This window comes from Chroicocephalus ridibundus, chromosome Z (genome assembly GCF_963924245.1).
Source record: "Chroicocephalus ridibundus chromosome Z, bChrRid1.1, whole genome shotgun sequence".
In the NCBI taxonomy this organism is placed as follows: domain Eukaryota; kingdom Metazoa; phylum Chordata; class Aves; order Charadriiformes; family Laridae; genus Chroicocephalus; species Chroicocephalus ridibundus.
Genome location: NC_086316.1, coordinates 7309426 through 7326765, shown reverse-complemented (window position 1 = coordinate 7326765; position 17340 = coordinate 7309426). Strand labels below are relative to the sequence as shown.

Sequence of the window (17340 nt, the reverse complement as noted above, 5' to 3'; positions counted from 1 at the left end):
GTTGTCTTTTTAAATCTGCACCCCAAAGTGATAACAATTGGAGAGACGTGATCTTCTGTACACTCTCTGTGCGTTCTTCGCTGCCTGTCGTTAGCGTTAGCGTCGTTAGCGGGGAGATCTTTCCATGTTAATTGCAGTGACTTCAGAGCTGGCGGCTGGAGTTGTTCAGCACCGTGCCTTGGTCAGCTCTCCCGAGAGCAGCTGGGGCTGGCACTTCCCGGGCAACCCATGAAATCCTGGCAAAATTATCACCAGTTTTCCTATTCCGCACATTTTATGCTCATCACAAGTGAAACATAAAACGCATTTGTGTAGCAGTCTTTGAGAACTGGGCAGGCAAGTGTTGCTTTAGCTTTTCAGTGGATTAAAAGTATGCAAGAAAGGTGGTAGTTTTGGCTCAGGTAGTACTTGCTTGATCATATAGCTTAACCCTAAAGTGAAGCAGAATCATGTTATTAAAGATAGGAAGTTTCTGCAAAACTCCCTGTGTGGGGCAATTTAGGTGTGTGAAGAAATGTTACTAATGCTTCAGAAAGCAACATTCATCTGTTTCTTTAACTGCCAACACTGTTATGTGTGTTAAGTATAATCTAATTTATTTCTCAGAAATGGCCAGATGAAGTAGGCCTAAGTTTATCTGCATTATTCTGCTGAAGTAGGTGAAATTACACCCTTGTTATTATGATAACTTTATGGGGTTTGTATGGTTGCTTGTGTGGGTATTTTTAAACACCTCAGGACTTGAGTTCTAAATATTTTCACATTTTCCATTTGTTTTGCAGACAGTAACTCATTTGAAACTTTCGAACAAAAAGTATTTTCCCGTTTCAATGAAGCCAGATAAGCTTAAACAGCTGTGCTGTTTGTTTTTCAAATAAACTTTTGCAAGTAAGGTAATAGATAACTGGGAGAGCCAACTTGAATTAAAAAGAAAAATATGCTGTAATTGCTATTTCTAGCCTTTCATTTAGGTATGTTAGGAATATAAAATTCCTGTTGAACTCATTGTGCATCAAATGAATGTATTTTACCCATGATGGAATGTATTCTGAATGAAAAATGGTATTTCTAAGAAAGGATAATTTTCTCTGTAGCATATAGGGTTTATTTCACAGGTTAAGCTATACAAACTGAACAGTTTATATTGGTCATTGAAAGTAAACACTAAAACTTTTAATGCCTAACTTTTTTTTTTTTAACCGAGTCTTGAGACCAAGACGGTCTACAAAAGAAGTGTTTAATTGTGCACCTGTCTTTTCTGTGTAGCTATCACAACAGACAAATTTGATAATTTGTATGTAAATATCCAGTAATGTGCTATTTTTAAATGCCAAATGAACGTCTGAAGTTCAGAAAACTCAGATTTATGTGTTATTAACAAAAGGATAAATACTAGCTTTACCAAGAAGACAGAGTGTAAATACAGAACTGCCTTCTTTGACCATGACAATTCTGTATTTCTGTGCTTTGACTCAAAACGCTTCAGCACAGAATCCTACCTTGCTGTAGGGTTATTTATTGGGTTTTTTTGATGTAATCAACTGTTGCCTAATTTATGCTTCTTGCAAATTAGGACAAAACCAAACTCATGTCTGTACTATTCCAGACAAAAGATCTGTTTGTCCCAGTGTCCTGTTCCAATGAAAGCAGCAATAGCTGATACCAAAGGGCAAACGTAACCCTTTTTCCTGCGTACTCTGTTGCTATCAGAGACTTGTTACCCGTGGACTTCCTGAGGCAGAGGTGATGGCTTTGTTAGATAATCCTGCACAGATTTTTTTTTTCCATTTGTTTTTTGAATGTATGTAAATTTTTAGTATCCACAGCTGGACTCCTGGTTGTCACTTAACCACAGCAGGTTAAGCTATTTATTGTTCACAAGGGCAATACATGTTTAATCAGCCACGTTCCCTTTGCCTCTACATTGCATATTTCTACTACATCCTTTGTTGACAGGTAAAATCTTTCTAAAGAATGGCAGGATCTTGGAAAGTACCATAATTCTATGCTTTTTCTTTGCTTTGGTTATAGGCACAACCTATGCCAACTACTTAGGTATCAATAGCTATATAGTGAATATTCTATTCACTAGGAGCTCAGAGACATCACCAAGATAGTCTGGTTTAACATGGTATCTTGTATCCTCTGAGCAGTACTTACCTGTATGGGCATCATTAGCTTGTGATAGAGGTTAAATAATTTGATTTGAACTCTGTTTAAACTGCTCAGTTTAAAGCTAACTCGTAACAGTCTTGCTTTTATTAGGGGTGCAAGAGTGATTGTGTTCATGTTGTTAACTAGGGTAGCTCAGTTGTGTGTACAGTCCTGGAGATCTGATCTGGGAAAGCCATGTAGTACTAGAAGGACATGCTGGGTCACTTAATCTAAATCCTTTGGTATTGCAAGTAAGCATGTTGCATGCCGTGCTGCATGCCTTTATAAATCCTGAAATCAAGTGAGAGCACCTATTTGCATGGATTATCAGGTGCTTTGCATATTTCATCTCCAAGATCAGCGGGGCTAGGTTGAACTGTACCTTGCATGTTACTATTTTCGTTTTACAACTGGTGAAAGTGTAAGAGAGAGGAGTGAAACACTTAATTTTAGCCCACGCAGGAAGTTTCAGGTCAGCCAGACGCCTGCCTTGCTCGTTAATCGCAACCACAGAGCTGTCCTTGAGGCCGGGGACAGTGCCAGCGCCGACAGGTCTGCAGGCTCACGCAGAAGGGCGGTTTTGTCACACTAGATACCTCCTTTCCTGTTACTAATTGTGGGAAATGCTTTCCTTTTACCGTTTGCTGCTATAGTTACATCAACCTCTCAGACAGGGATACTCTTCTAGCCAAATTGTAGCTGATTTTGTTATTTGGGATTTTTTTCTTTAACTTCGTCTATAATCTTTAACAATGTGCTGCGATATATTTAACCCACTGACTGCTCTAGCAATTATCTGAAAATCAGAACAATGTTCAAAATGGACCTAACAGTATCACAGTGTTACATGCTTAAACTTCTTAAAAGAAGTGAAATATGCACAATAAGTCATTCGTATTTGCTTTTCCTTTCATACGTTTTCTTCTCTGCACTTCCCTCTGAAATTTTCCATCATTCTCAGGATCAGCTTTTCCTTTGTCAGCTCTTGTAATTTCATCTTTCTACAGTGTTTTGAGCTTTTCTTCTGACCCTTCTTGATGTTATTAAACTCACATGTCAAACTGTCTCATGTTAGGAGCCACAGTTTTTGAATGCTTAATGTTATTTTATCTTCATTCTTAGTTGTTTCCTTGCCACTGTTTTCTGAAAATGTCAGGTCTCAGGAGCCTTCAGTTATTTAAGAGAGATGGTTTTCCCTTCTCAGTAGCTAACATGAGTTGCCACTTCCTTCCCACTTTAAGCTGCTTTTGGACACCAGTGGGTTTTCACTGTATCCCAGTAGAGACATTTGGGAACAAGGTGGAGGCTGATGACCAGCAGGTAATGCCTTCTGAAAATCATCCCCAAGTGTTCGATTGCCTACTGATAGTTTACCAAATGCAATTCCACAGCATTTACTTGGATGGCAGGTCTGAAAACAAACAACCTGGGGTCAGGGTACGATTTATTTCCCCTCCAAGAATTTTAAATTGAGTGCCTAGTCTAAGCTAAACACACAGGTTCATGCTACCTTCAGCTCCTCTCTGACGAGAGTTTTGGTGAGATGAGCTCTCTGACAGTTCATATGCCTGGTCAATGATGAGAGAGATTTAGATGACTAGTTTAGGCTAGGCTTCTAGGGCAATAAAAATAACCTGTATGACCAAGTGTAATCAAGAAGAAAAAAAATTAAAGAAACCACTCATTTGAGCTGTTTTTTTTTTTTTATTGTATTCCTTAGAGATGATTTGATTTAAAGGGATTAGAGTGGCAAAAGGGATCCTTCTAGTTTTGTTGCTGTTTTTTCATGTCTTATGGTGAATATTTTTTTATCAGTAGTGAAAGCAGTTTATCCTTTTCTTGCTGATGTTTTTGGGAGACCACTGTTTTCATGGGCCTATTTTGATAGTTTCTGTCTGATTCTGCTGCAAGTCTGAGAGCCTGTTTTAGGGTTTTTCAGTATTTTGCTGCGTGCGGTTTTTTTTTTTTTAAACCATTAAAGAAAATTTTAGGCTTAAAGTATTGACCTTGTTAAAGGGAAGAAGCAGCAATTAGGGAAGCAGAGTAGATGGTAATTCACATTTTCATTTTTATGCAAACTCTTCTTTCTTGCAGGCATTATAATGTTAATAAATGGGTGTTGTTTCCAATGTGGGAACGCTGCCACTCAATTGTGCTTTAGCCCTGAGAGATTGTGTGTTGACAACCTAATTGATTTATTCTCTCTACAGCCAGAACTCCCCTTCATTATCTCTTAAGTATGACATTTGAAGAGATGCTTTTATTTAATCTTTCAGACTTATCTGTCTTGAAACCTTACCGCCTCTTAATGTTGAACTTCTGTGCTTCCTTGCTAACTACATTAACATCAACTGCTGCATTTTTAAGCTTGTGTTTTACTCTCCTGCATCGTGGATCCCAAGGAGCCTCCGAAGAAAAGAGCACAATGGGTAGTGGCCATCAAAAGGTGGGAGAGGGAAATTTATTTCTGGGTGACAAAGACCCAAGGTTTACGTACACTGCACACCAGGAACAGGGAAGCAAATGTTCTGGTCAAGCTGCTGAGTCCCTCACGTAGGGACTGGGAACTTGGCAGCGGATGGGCAGGCTGGTGGGGTTTCAGCATCAGCCTGTATGGAGGACCTTCAGTGGGAGCGCCCTGAGCCCGAGCAGCGCATGGCACGCTTTCACATGCAGGACGGTAGAGCAGAGGACAGTATGAATGGTTAAAATATTTTGAGATTGTTGGTCATCCTCCTGTATAAGGGCAGTTCTGAGAGGCTGTGTATTTTTTTTTAAATAATTTTAATTTAAATAGCAATGTCTTGGCCTTATTTAGCTAGTCACTAAGTGTGACTTAGTACATTGCTCTGCAAAGATAACTGAGTGGGTAATTCTGGCCCTGTATTCACAGATAATGCAGATGTAGTAAAGAAGTCTTCCCCTCTGAGAAAAATATAGGTAAATCTCAGCATCAACCGCTTTCCCTCTCTGGACTTGCTCAGAGGAGCTCGTCTACACCTGCACAGAACTGCAGTGCTCTGGGAGGATGGATGCAAAGATTTTGCACAGAGGAGCAACATGTGAGTTAGTGCAAGAAATATCTGTCCCTGGAGAGGAGGAGGCGCTGGGGCAGATGGAGCAGAGGATTTTTTATGCACTTTCTCTACCCATGCTGAGAAGTTCCCCGAGGCATTTGGCAATGGAACTCCTCCTGATGCAATGGGAGCCTGTTCTCAGGTTGCCAAAGCCTAAGACAGGGGTCAGAAGATGGGTGCAAAACCTCGAATGAGGAACACCAATGAATTATTCATGCAGGAAGCTGAAAATGCTGACCTATTGCTTCCTTTCATACAGTGCTCAGTCCTGTAACCTCTATTTTGGCATGTATTTGTAATGTAAATTGTCGTCTTCATTAAAGGCAAGGAGGATCACCAAACTGTGTGGTAGCTTTGACGGTGGGTTGGGTGTTGTTTCAGGGGTCTGCACGACAGTGATTAAGATTTTAACATAAAACTTAACAGACTAACAACCGCTACCATCATAATCTTTTCTCTTTAGGTATTCTTTGCTGTGTGAGACAACTTCTGAAGTTCAGGCTCTATATGACTCCAAGAGTGCACGTTGCAGCAGTGTGAGCTCACTAGAGAAAGTGAACTGTAATTTATTAGCCACCCAAGGAGCCCTTCCCCTGCAGTTCCAGGGGGTTTTGCTGCACGATACCCTGGCACGTAATAAAGCAAAGTTGCAGCCCAAAGGTGTGAAACCACAGAACCAGGCTCTTACGTGTGGAAGCCCTCATTTGTTAAAAGTGAAATACTTTACATTTTCTGGTCTGAGACAGAGATAAATGATTAAAAGACATTCTCTCTTGCTCAGACAGAAGTGAATTTTGGATGCTACAAATTACTTTCCTGTAAGTGTTCTTTCTTGCAGAGGCTGCTACTCTTTCCTGTAATTACACTGACTTTGTTTGCCAGATGTTCAGTGACAACATTATACTGCCATAGTCTGTTTTCCAGTTGCTTTATTTGTTCCTAGGACAACTCCTTTCTTGCCTTTTCTTTCAGAGAGGAAATAGACAAAGGGAAAAAATCCTTTACAAATGTTTTAAAGTGCAAAAACTCGGACAATGGATTTTGCCCCTCTCTCTCTGTTTAACTGAAACAATGAAAAGTCCTGCACTTTAATCTTCTTAGCCCCAGGGGGTCTTCTAATTATTGCAGCTGGTGCACAGGCTTATACATACTGACGTCCTCCTTCCCATTCATCTTGGAGGCTCTTTTATGTCCATTAGCTCCTCACTGGAAATGGAAGAGCCTTCAACTCTAAGAATAGGTGAAGTTTACCTTTTGGATCAGGGTGAGGAGAACAAAGCATTCTCCAAGTTCCTTTCCAGGATTTACAAATGACCAAAGGCTCTTCTCAGCACTGCAAAAGCTACTTTAAATTGGCAGTGATATTAACTCTTTAGTCCTGCCTTATTCAACTATGGCAGGGATCCCAAATGTATGCCAACTAAGAAGGGCAGTGGTTGCTTCCAACATGGAAGAAATGAGAGGTGAGATAGCTGGTTGCGGAGAATGCACTCATTTAAGCAGGAGGAAGTTTTTTAAAAAATACAAGTTCAGCGAAATATGTTGCCATCTCCTGCTAACTTAATGAAACTTTTTGTGGTTGTACTGAGAAGCAGTGCTCTTGTGCCCGGTTGAAGACATGTAGCATGAGTTAAGGAATCTTGGGGAAGAAAACAAACAACCAAACAACCCCGCAAAAAAAAGGCAATGAATCTAAACTCATATAAAATGCTTTTTAAATAAAATTAAAACAACAAATCAAATGAACAAATTGCTTCACATACTTGGGCGTTTCTGGTTTGACCCTGAGTTGTAGAGTCAGTGTCAAATATTGTATAATGCAGAAACACCAATGCTATGGAAAAAAAAAGGTTTAAAATGTTTGTATATATTCAACAATAATATGCAGTAAAGCCAGATGCCCAGCTTGTGAATATTGTTATGAGTTCATACTTCTGATTCAGGATAAATGTTTTATTGGCTTCTGTTGTGAGCTGTGTAAAACCTGCCCTTTTCTTATTAGACCCAGAACACCAAGGAGGTCACTTGAACTTGTGTTTTTATTCAGCTCTGTACTGCTGAATAGAGCCGTGCTCATTTATACCAGCAAGTAACTGGCTCACAGTGTTACTGTTTAGTAACCAATGTTACTAAATTCCTAATATATTAAAATAAATATTTTAATTCATGCCACAGCTTAGAAAAATAATCTACAAATCATATATTTGTTATTTTAAGCTTTTCAGATTCAAAGGTAGTTAGTTGCTGTTGCCTGACTCTTTTTTATGTTGTAAGGTAATGCTCTGTGTTGGACATGTGATGACAGACTGCGTTGTTTAGAGAACACAAAGCCAAAGTATGCACACACACACATATATCTATATAAATATATACACAAAGGTCTAAATAAATTTTTGCACACCTTAAGACAACACACGTTGCATGTGAATTTGCCCTAACCAGGCATTGGAAGTTGCCCCATAACAGAGAAAGTGCAGGGATGTAGGAGCTAGTAAAGCTATCTCTCTGACATTTCTTTTCAATGTTTCCCCGTACAGATAATTCACATTAATAAGAAAACGTGTCTGAGGCTGTGCTTTAGCACTGGGGCTCTCTGGAGCGGTGTGGTGCCCCCATCCATGCTGTTTTGCTCCTTGGGCTCACAGCGCAGGATGAAGGTGCCCGTTGGAAGTTGTCGCTGGTCTTTGCTAGCTCCTGATGTCTGTCCAGAAATTGGAAGAGTGCTACAGGGCCTGGGCCAAAAAGTGCAGTGAACTAATCTAACAAGTTAACAGTCTTGATGACTGAATTGCAGGCACCTGGAATATTTAATTTATTCATATAAACATAGCCATAATTTTTCAGGGCGGATCCTTCACTTGCCACTGTTGCCAAACAATGCTTGGATCTATTTGAAGCTGAAATTACATCGTTGCTTGGAAGAAGGGCTGTTCGTGATGGGTTCTGTCAGCGGTTCTGAAAGGGCACTTTATGGGGATGCTCGTGGTCTGTAAGCTTCCAGTTAGTGCCTGCAGCTGGTGTGTGTCTCCGTATTAAATGATGAAATATGGGAATTCCCAGTGTTTCCTATTTCCTTTTTCTCTGCCAGTAGCTTTGCTAAAATTGGTGTCTGATGATTGAGGTTTAACCTACCTGTGAGTATTTTTCAGATAATGTATTCTGTTTTAATTTCAGAAATCTTCTTAGTGAATCATGACAGGAAGAAAAATGTGTGTTTTCTATTTCTTGTCCATATCCAGACTTTTGATAGATGACAAAATTTTACTAAATTTTGTCTGCGTGAGAAAAAGTAAATATGTTGGAACCTCTTGAATCAACATTTTACTAAGTTACCCATATTTCTATTTACTCATAAATTAGCACACTTTGTCCATCATTCAATGATGCTCTAATAACAAAGACTTGTTGTTAAATTCATTATTGCTACAATACCACCATTTTCCCTAACTGTATTACAGTGTGTTATTTCCTCATCATGAAGTACTCTGATAAAATCATCAGAGAAAAGGAACATTTTATGGTTTATTTTTCTTGCTTTGTGGCCATTCTGTGTAGTGGATGATTTATGGTGTTGCAATGCTTCTGAAGATTTTAGAGTGCAGTAAGGGAGGTTGAATGTTGTTTTTCAGAGATCATCAGGAGAGATCCTTTTGATGCTAAACTGCAAAAGACACTGGCAACAGGGGGGAAGCGATTTTGCAAGGTGGAATATCTGTTTTCTGCCACTTCGGAGTTGGTGCCCTTTATGGTTTGTTTTAGGTGTGCAGGTGCAGCTGTTGCTGAATTCAGTGGGAATTACGTGTATATAGAAAACAGAATGTGGCTTCTAGACGGATCCTGCCTTAACCAAAACCATATTAACTCTAGCCCTCCTTCTCCAAATGTCTGACATACTCAAGTAACTTTTGAAATTGTGGAGATTCTTTCCAGAACCAGAAAGGCCCCAAATAAAAGCAATCTTTGTTTTGTCTGTATCATTTCTGGTGTGTGCAGTAGTTAGGAAGAATTGACCAACAGCCATATATTTATAAATATTATATCTATAGTAAGGTTTGATGAATAGGAACAGACATCAGGGCCATCACCAATTATCAAATCTGCATCAAAAGCACAAATTTTTTGCTGTCTCCATTGGCCATGTCTCACTGCAGCTAGCAGACCTCAAGCACTCAAGGGATACCCCATTGACTGTGGGCGCTTCTGCGTGCAGTTACTGAAGCTGGCTGCTTCGGAAAGTCTATTTTTAAGCCCGATTTTTCCAAGGACTAGATGTGCTTGGTCTGGTCTGGTCATGCAGTTTGACTCGCAATTGGATGTGTCATGTAGCCCAATAAGCCAACATGTCAGGTAGCACTGTTATCGTAAGCAACCTTGCCTGCAGTGCAATTAGCCAACCAGCACTTGGAAGTGGGAGTCCAGGTAACTATGTGATGTCATTGACATATTTTAGCATTCATTCTCCCTTTTGATCATGATTTTCTGTAACACAGCAGTAAAAACACACATATGGTGTAATTACTTTTTTCTGTGTATACGATGAATATAATTTCAACAGATATTAATAACATAAGGTGTTATATAATTACTAGTACCAGCCACTAGAGGGGGGGACATCATTTATATGACAGCATATCTCTTGGCCTTTTACTATTTTTATTGTACCCATCTGTTTTCAGCATTGGAGCAATATCTAGGTAAAGCTACAGCACGATGATGCAGAAATGATGCAAAATGTGTCACTAATGTAAGTTTTTTGTCTTTTCAGGTGTTGTGTTTCACTATCGTGCAGCAACCAGCAGGTATACTCTGAATTTTACACAAGCTCAGCAGACTTGCCTGGACAATGGTGCTGTCATAGCAAGCCCAGAACAACTGAAAGCAGCCTATGAAGATGGATTTGAGCAATGTGATGCTGGCTGGGTGTCTGACCAGACTGTTAGGTGAGACATTTAAAAGGCCCCTTGACAGAGTTTCCCAAAATTAATATGTTTATCCTGTACAGGCTTAAAATGCTGACTTATCATAATAATTAACATGAGCATGCTGCATTTCAGGTATCCAATTAGACATCCAAGAATTGGCTGCTTTGGAGATAAAATGGGAAAGAAAGGAGTCAGAACATATGGACGCCGTTTTCCGAATGAAACTTATGATGTGTATTGCTATGTGGAACACATGGAAGGTAAGATAGGTCCATATTTACTCTGCACTGCAAAACTCAAAAATGACCGGAGATTCTAATGTGGAAAGGCAAAGAAATGAGAAATTCTGTGTAAAATAAGTTCTGGCTGTTTTGAATCTGAAGAGAATCACTGAATGAAATGAACCTATAGTTTGTGGTCTAGCAAGCCTTAATTAAAGGCGAAAGTGGAGTCTACAAAGAGACAGTCAGGTTTAAAGCTGCTATAGTTAGTGCAGTAGATCTCACAAAAGCTGCTCTTGAAGCATCTTATTTTTTGAACATTATAAAAGGATTTTCAAAGAAATGCATTTAATGTTTGAGAAACTATATATACTATATCTATATATAAAGATGGATATAGTACATGTGCTAGCTGTATTATAGTTCATAAAGTATGTAATTAAGGTTTTTACATGTCCGTGGCATAAAATTAGACAGATATTTAATTGCAATCTAAGTTTAATAATATCTTTTTAAAAAAGGGGCATCTCAGCATCAAGAAGAAACCAAGAAGCAAAAACTTTCCAGTGACAAATCTGGATCTTCTTTAGTAAAATTCTTTGCAGTTCCGTGGTACAACCATAGTCTTTGCAAAAGCTGCTAATTAAACAGGTCTAGTGCAGCAGAGTGATTATGATTCTGCCACATGGTAACTATGAACCACGGATCATATTGTGAACCCCATGGTACCTTGCAGTCCATGGTTAAGCTCTATGATTGGTCTTTATTCAACAAAGAGTTTGATGGTAAAAAGGAAAATGTGAATGGGCAGTTCTAGCATGCACAAATCTCTGTATTACAGGTGTGATGTTATTATAGTCTCTCTTCTACAAGTGAATTTAACTATATCCTTTCAGTGAGCCTATAGATGTGTTCCAGACACCAGATATCCTTATGCTTAGACGTTACTGTGACTAGTTAAATACGTATGCTTAAAATATAAATGCAGAAATAGCCTTTCCTGTCCTGTAGCCTATTTTTTTTGGCTTTGTGCTGGTTATGCACATGGGAACTTCATTCTGGTACAGAAATACTCTGCAACCAAAGTTGGTTTCAAAGCACATTTTCCGTTTACTGCAGTGGTCTGAGTGTGTCACACTGCTTCTGTCTTGACAGGTTTTTTTATTCCATACTAGTTTCACTGTTCCTTTCTAAAAAAATTCTTCTAGTTCCTAATTAAATATCTTTTGGGCTGATCATTTGCTTGTATGCATTTAGTTTAGTGCTCCTGAAGCCACGGTTCCAAGCAAGCCTGTCTGTATGCGTACATAAAATTCTAACAAGAAATTGCAAAATTAAGGTGCTCAGTGTATTGTATCTTAGAGCAGAAATAAATTAGGTGATGCAAAGTTTTCTCCTGCTGATGACATAGAGACTTTTGCACTGAAATTAGTAAGTGCTTTTCTCTTACTTTTGGTAGTTGAGGATCTGCCCCAGACTACGTTCACCTTGGAGAGTTATAAAATACAAGCAATGCAAGTCTTGCAAAGACTCAAAAAACACATAAGCTTGGGAACTCTAAAAAATTAAGAGATGAAGTTTTGTTAGTGCTCAACATTGTCTTAATTTTGCTTACGTTCCATCTGTATCTGTCAGCGAGCAGCACATCTGAACACTTAGAGTTCATAACATTGATCCTCCATCAGTCCTTGAAGGGATTGAATTCTGAATCATCTCTGAATCTAGTCTTTAAAATTCAATCTGAGTCTTTCCTAGTTTACAAAAAGTTGTTTTGACTAATCTGTGTCATTCCTGGATGAAGAGCAATGCCTTTCACTCTTAAGAACATAAAAGTGTAACTAGTATGGAGAAGCTTATCCTGGATACATGTGAGCCACCAGTTTCTCGGGGTCAAATATTCTCACTGAGCTTTAAAAAATGTAAGTTAAAAACCTCAAAACTGAAGCCTATTTCACTGAGGCGAATGTTCTGTGCTCAGAACAACCTGGAACCAGGCCATGAGCTTCAAAGACATTGCAGAGACTGTGCAATCTTCTTTGGTGAAGATGCACATGCATAGGTTTTCAATTTCTCATTTCAACATTAGTTGATTCTTCTTTGTTACAAAATTTATGAGCTGGCTTTCCTCTCTGGATAGCTATACATTTCTGTCCTATTGTTTTGGGTGATGATCTGTTTAAACATATGCGTGTCTTTGTGGTGTATCACCTGGACTGTGGTAATGTGATCTGCTCGGATGTGAAACCTTCAGCATTTAAGAAATATAAGCTAGCACAGAATATTGGGGAGATTTGGTTTATCAGCCCAGGTAACCACATGCACATTCATTTTACCTTCTTCCTTGGAAAACTGATTAAACTTTATCTTAAAGGCTCCATAGCCTGGGGCAAGGGCTAAAGACCTACCAGGATGATACCTACCAGGGCTTGTAGGTTGACTTGAAGACTGTGACTGATCATTTCACCTGTGGGATCCATTGAAACTGTCCAAGATGGTTACAAAGCCTGTTGTATAGTAATAGAAATCTCATAGAGATGAGTACAGGTTCAGAATGAGACCGCAGGAGGCAAAGATGCCTGTGAGTTTCATCACCATCCTTCCCAAAGGCAGAATGTGTTTGACCTAGCCTTTATATAAATGATTTCCAGAATATGCTTTTATAAAAATGTTCTAGAATCTTTTCTCACAAATCAGGGAGAGAGCACTCCGTCTTAGCCTGGTACATTTTTTAAGCTTTTTTTTGCACTGAAGAGGGTGTGTGACGCTGTGCTAAGTGACAGCTGCGTGTTTTGTTATGTTAATAGATAATGGCATTGCTACTAGAAGCACTTTACTGTGGTAGTAAGCTGAATCTGAGAAGCGAGGAGAATTCCCTCTGCAGTTTTACCATTGGCTTCAAGAAAGCAGAGTCAGGTCAACACTGAGCACGCAGGAAAACTCATCCTTAAGCTATTTACATAGCAGGAAGGTTCTGTATGTGCTGTGAAGATGTGACTGCTGTGAACAACATAATTGGCAATTAGCTGTACAGCCTCCACCTGCTGCATAGTGATTTTTTCCTGATTATATTGATCAATTTCAATGCCAGATTATTATAATAGTTAACCAAAGATACCTCCTCCGCTTTTTTTCTGTTTTTCTTTTGCCTGTTTTCTCAGAAATTTTCAAATAAACTGGAGTCTGAAAATAACTTCTAGGAGTCAGGAGGAGTGATGGTTTTATGGATATAAGGTATAAGCATGTTATACTGACATGCAGAGGAGTTAATTTATTTTATTTGGATGAAGAGAAACAGATGTGTGTTAGGAAGACACAGTACCACATCATGGTATAGTCCAGGATACATTATTCTTCAGTGCCTTCACAGAAACCTGAGCAGCTGAGCCAGACTTCCTTTTTAAGTTGGGCCTAAAGAGCCAAGATGGCTTTGTCTATACAACAGAAGCAGTTTCTGTAAGAACAAAGGTTAATTTCAAATGCAGAACTTGTTTGAAGTTACATGGCATCAATGAGATTACACTTTTGGAACCACTCATCCACAGAATACAGAAAATTAGGTAAAATATCTATGGAAGTTTTTGGAAAATGAACATCACAAACATTCATGTATTGGTAGAAGATTTATGGTTCAAGATTTAAGGTTATGCCAAATCTCTGATTGCCCTGTGCACCAAAGACTTATTCTGCAAGGTGTGACCTTTCTCCTGTAACGAGTGCTGTGCTCTCAACGCTTCATTAATAACAAAGGACATTCATGGTATTAGTATACTGTAGAACTGTGCTTAAACATGATTTTTTCCATGTTCATATCTCTACAGCCTATTCTGATTCAATGCCAAATCTACTAGACTGACTTGCACTAAATAGGTCCTTATTTGGAGAGCCTGTGTCAGTGGGATGACTATTCATGGAATAAGACGGTGCTTAATTAATGATATCAAAATCTGGGCCATAATGAGAATGTCATCATGGAAGTCATTGAACAGTTATTGGCCTGTTGGCCGCTATTAACATGTTACCCCAGAAAGCCATAAATGGTGGTAGGAATTCTTGCGATACACTTTAAAATAAATGTGTATTGAATTTACAGTACTAATTTGGGTACTTGCACTGAGGATTTGTAGGAACAACACCATTTCAGTTTTCTTCCTTCCTGGCCATATAAAATCACAAAGTTAGCCAGAGACATGGATTTCTTCTTGAAACACAAACTATTAGCTTAAATTAAAACCAGTCGTTTAGGTTAACCTTACCGTTTCCTTGTTCTCAGGAAAGCCAGAGAGATTAAAGACTGCACAATAGTTCGAGTTTTGCTAAAACACACAGAAGAATAATTATGGGAAGGATTTAAAATTTCTGAGCTCCTAGTGATAAAAATAAGAAGCTGGAGTCAAAATATCATTAAATAGGTACTGGGCATGGTCTCTTATTACAAATTGATTTACATTCCTCATGTTTCGTTGCATATTTCAGTGTACCAAGCATTAACAAAACTATTTAGGATACCTTTAACTGCGGGAGATGACTTACTAATAAAGAGTTTAATCTGAAGTGGTTGAGCTGCAAAGGTTGGGTGTTACTCTGAGATTCTCTTAGCACCTCCAATTGAAGTGGTGTCTGCACCAGTGTGTTCTACGGAATAATCCCTTGAATGGAAATGGGTGATGGGGAAGGAACGGCTTCCATTCTGTCTTCAGATAAGTGTGTATGTGATTGATTTGACAGTGCTGTGGTGTCAGGAATGGAGACAAAGTGAGATCTGCTCGCCAAAGCCCACTGATGAAGTGAGGGGCTGTGAGTGTGTGATGCGCAGCCAAAGCACAAATGACTCCATGCAGTATTGTCTTCTGGCCAAAGCCAGTTAGAAGCCATATATGTCTAATAAGCATATGTAATATGCAGATGGGGACTCATGCTAAGAAAGTTATTTAGGGGTAGCTGTGGGGAAGATTATACAGTCTTCCTTCTATGCACCATTTCCCCCCCACAGCGAGTGCAGGGAAGAAAAAGAAAAAACAAAACCAGATGTCCGTTAAATACTTTCCACCTAGTCACATGCAGTTTTGCTATTGTCATGGAAATTTATTTGACAATAATAATAATTAAAGAAGTCATAGTCTAAAATATGGCTTCAGGTGAGAAGTTTCTTCTGTGTTTTGGGCACCTAAAGATCTTGTCCGGAGTCTATTCTGATTCTGGAGCAACAATTAGATTAAATTTTAAAACAGGGACACAGTGAAAAGGGTCTTTTCTACTTAGTTGAGGGCCCGTGGTAGGGTCATGTCCTTTGCATAGGCTTGTACTGAACACTTCTCCAGCCTTGAATTGTGTGACCTCATGCAGGATCATGGATCCAGGAGTTCTCAACAGGGGTACAGAGCCCAAAGGGAGTAAACCAAAAAAGGAAATAATACCATGGTGGTTTGTATGCATGACATTGTATTTTAGCTCGTAATGTGATAAAGCTCATCTTTGAGGAGATCTGAAAATCTTGATGTCTAAATGATTTTTGTGAGAGTAAGAAACAAACCCCAAAGAATCATATAGAATGCAAAATTCCTTTTTTTCCTCTATATAAGTAAAAGCCAGGGACACCTTGCAACTACAGCAGAGGTCTTTAAGGGTATAGCAGTTGCCATGATACTCTTCATGTTTGAGGGCAAGCCTATGCGAAAACTATACTAGAAGTATACTCTTCTAGTCTTGCCAAATGTAGTGGATTCCTGTTCAGCCTATGGTTTTGCATAGAATAGACCTAAGACATTCAGGAGAGTTTAATTAAATCATTACTGATGTGTATCAAAACGAATCAACTAACTTGTTCTAATGTGTAAGAGAAAAAGACTTCTTCAGCTCGTCTAGCCCTCTGCTTTACAGTTGAATCTATCCACTTAGGTCTTTGTGTTTTTCTAGTCCTAGAGAGTGTTACACAGTAATTTGTGACTTTGTTAAGGATATCTCTTTACTAGTCTTATGTGTCGGAGAACCAGCCCTTAACAGCAGCAGGATGGAGGAAGAGAGCTGCAGCTGAGACAAGGCATTGGATTAATAAAGAGGCTAACTTTATGTAGCCTCCAAGGCCCCTGCCTATGGTCAAGACAGATGAAAATTTTCAGGTCTGTCTTGGCCCAGATGTATCTGTATTTTTTTTCAGAGTATTCAAGAGAAGGGTAGTGGTCTCCATTATCATCAAACATGTGTGGAGGGGTGGTACAGATGTGGGCAGTATGTCTTCCCTACTTGGTGCACAAGCAGTCTGGTAGTCCTATTGGTGGCTACCTACTGCCTTTTTCGCATGGGCCTTTCGGCCAAAAAGAGAAACAGAGGAGGAGGAAATGGAAATTCTTCAGACATGTAGTCCTCAAGGTGCAAAGGTAAATGCTTTAGTTCCCAAAGTGGCCACAATATTCCTGCTGCTTTGCACACTTGATTGTGTTCTAGAAATTAAGATTTGGACAGATTCCAGGTTTCTGAGGAAAGGAAAGTCATGATGGCAGTGTCTTGTGACTGCTTGAACTTTGAACTGCCAGAACGACTGAGGGAGCTGGGGTTGTTTAGCCTGGAGAAGAGGAGGCTGAGGGGAGACCTTATCACCCTCTATAACTACCTGAAAGGAGGTTGTAGAGAGATGGGGGCTTACCTCTTCTCCCTGGTGACAAGTGATAGGACGAGGGGAAACAGGTTCAAGTTACGTCAGGGGAGGTTTAGATTAGATATTAGGAGACATTTTTTCACTGAAAGGGTTATTAAACATTGGAATAGGCTGCCCAGGGAGGTGGTGGATTCACCATCTCTGGAGGTGTTTAAAAAAAGGGTAGATGGGGCACTGAGGGACATGGTTTAGAAGTGGCTCTTGTCAGGGTAGGCTAAAGGTTGGACTCGATGATCTTAAAGGTCCCTTCCAACCTCAACAATTCTATGATTCTATGATTCTATGTGTCTGTGACCAAATGGTTATGAGGAGCA

The 17340-nt window shown here is 39.4% G+C and overlaps 1 protein-coding gene across 3 annotated transcripts in view; it reads left to right on the top strand.

The window, feature by feature from the left end:
* Window positions 1–17340, top strand: part of VCAN (versican) — a 116523-nt gene that overhangs the window by 19055 nt on the left and 80128 nt on the right. For all 3 annotated transcript variants that reach the window (XM_063320160.1, XM_063320159.1, XM_063320157.1), the window contains exons 4-5: window positions 9997–10171; window positions 10286–10413. In XM_063320160.1, coding sequence (XP_063176230.1) covers window positions 9997–10171; window positions 10286–10413 — 303 coding nt within the window. The remainder of the gene's footprint in view (window positions 1–9996; window positions 10172–10285; window positions 10414–17340) is intronic.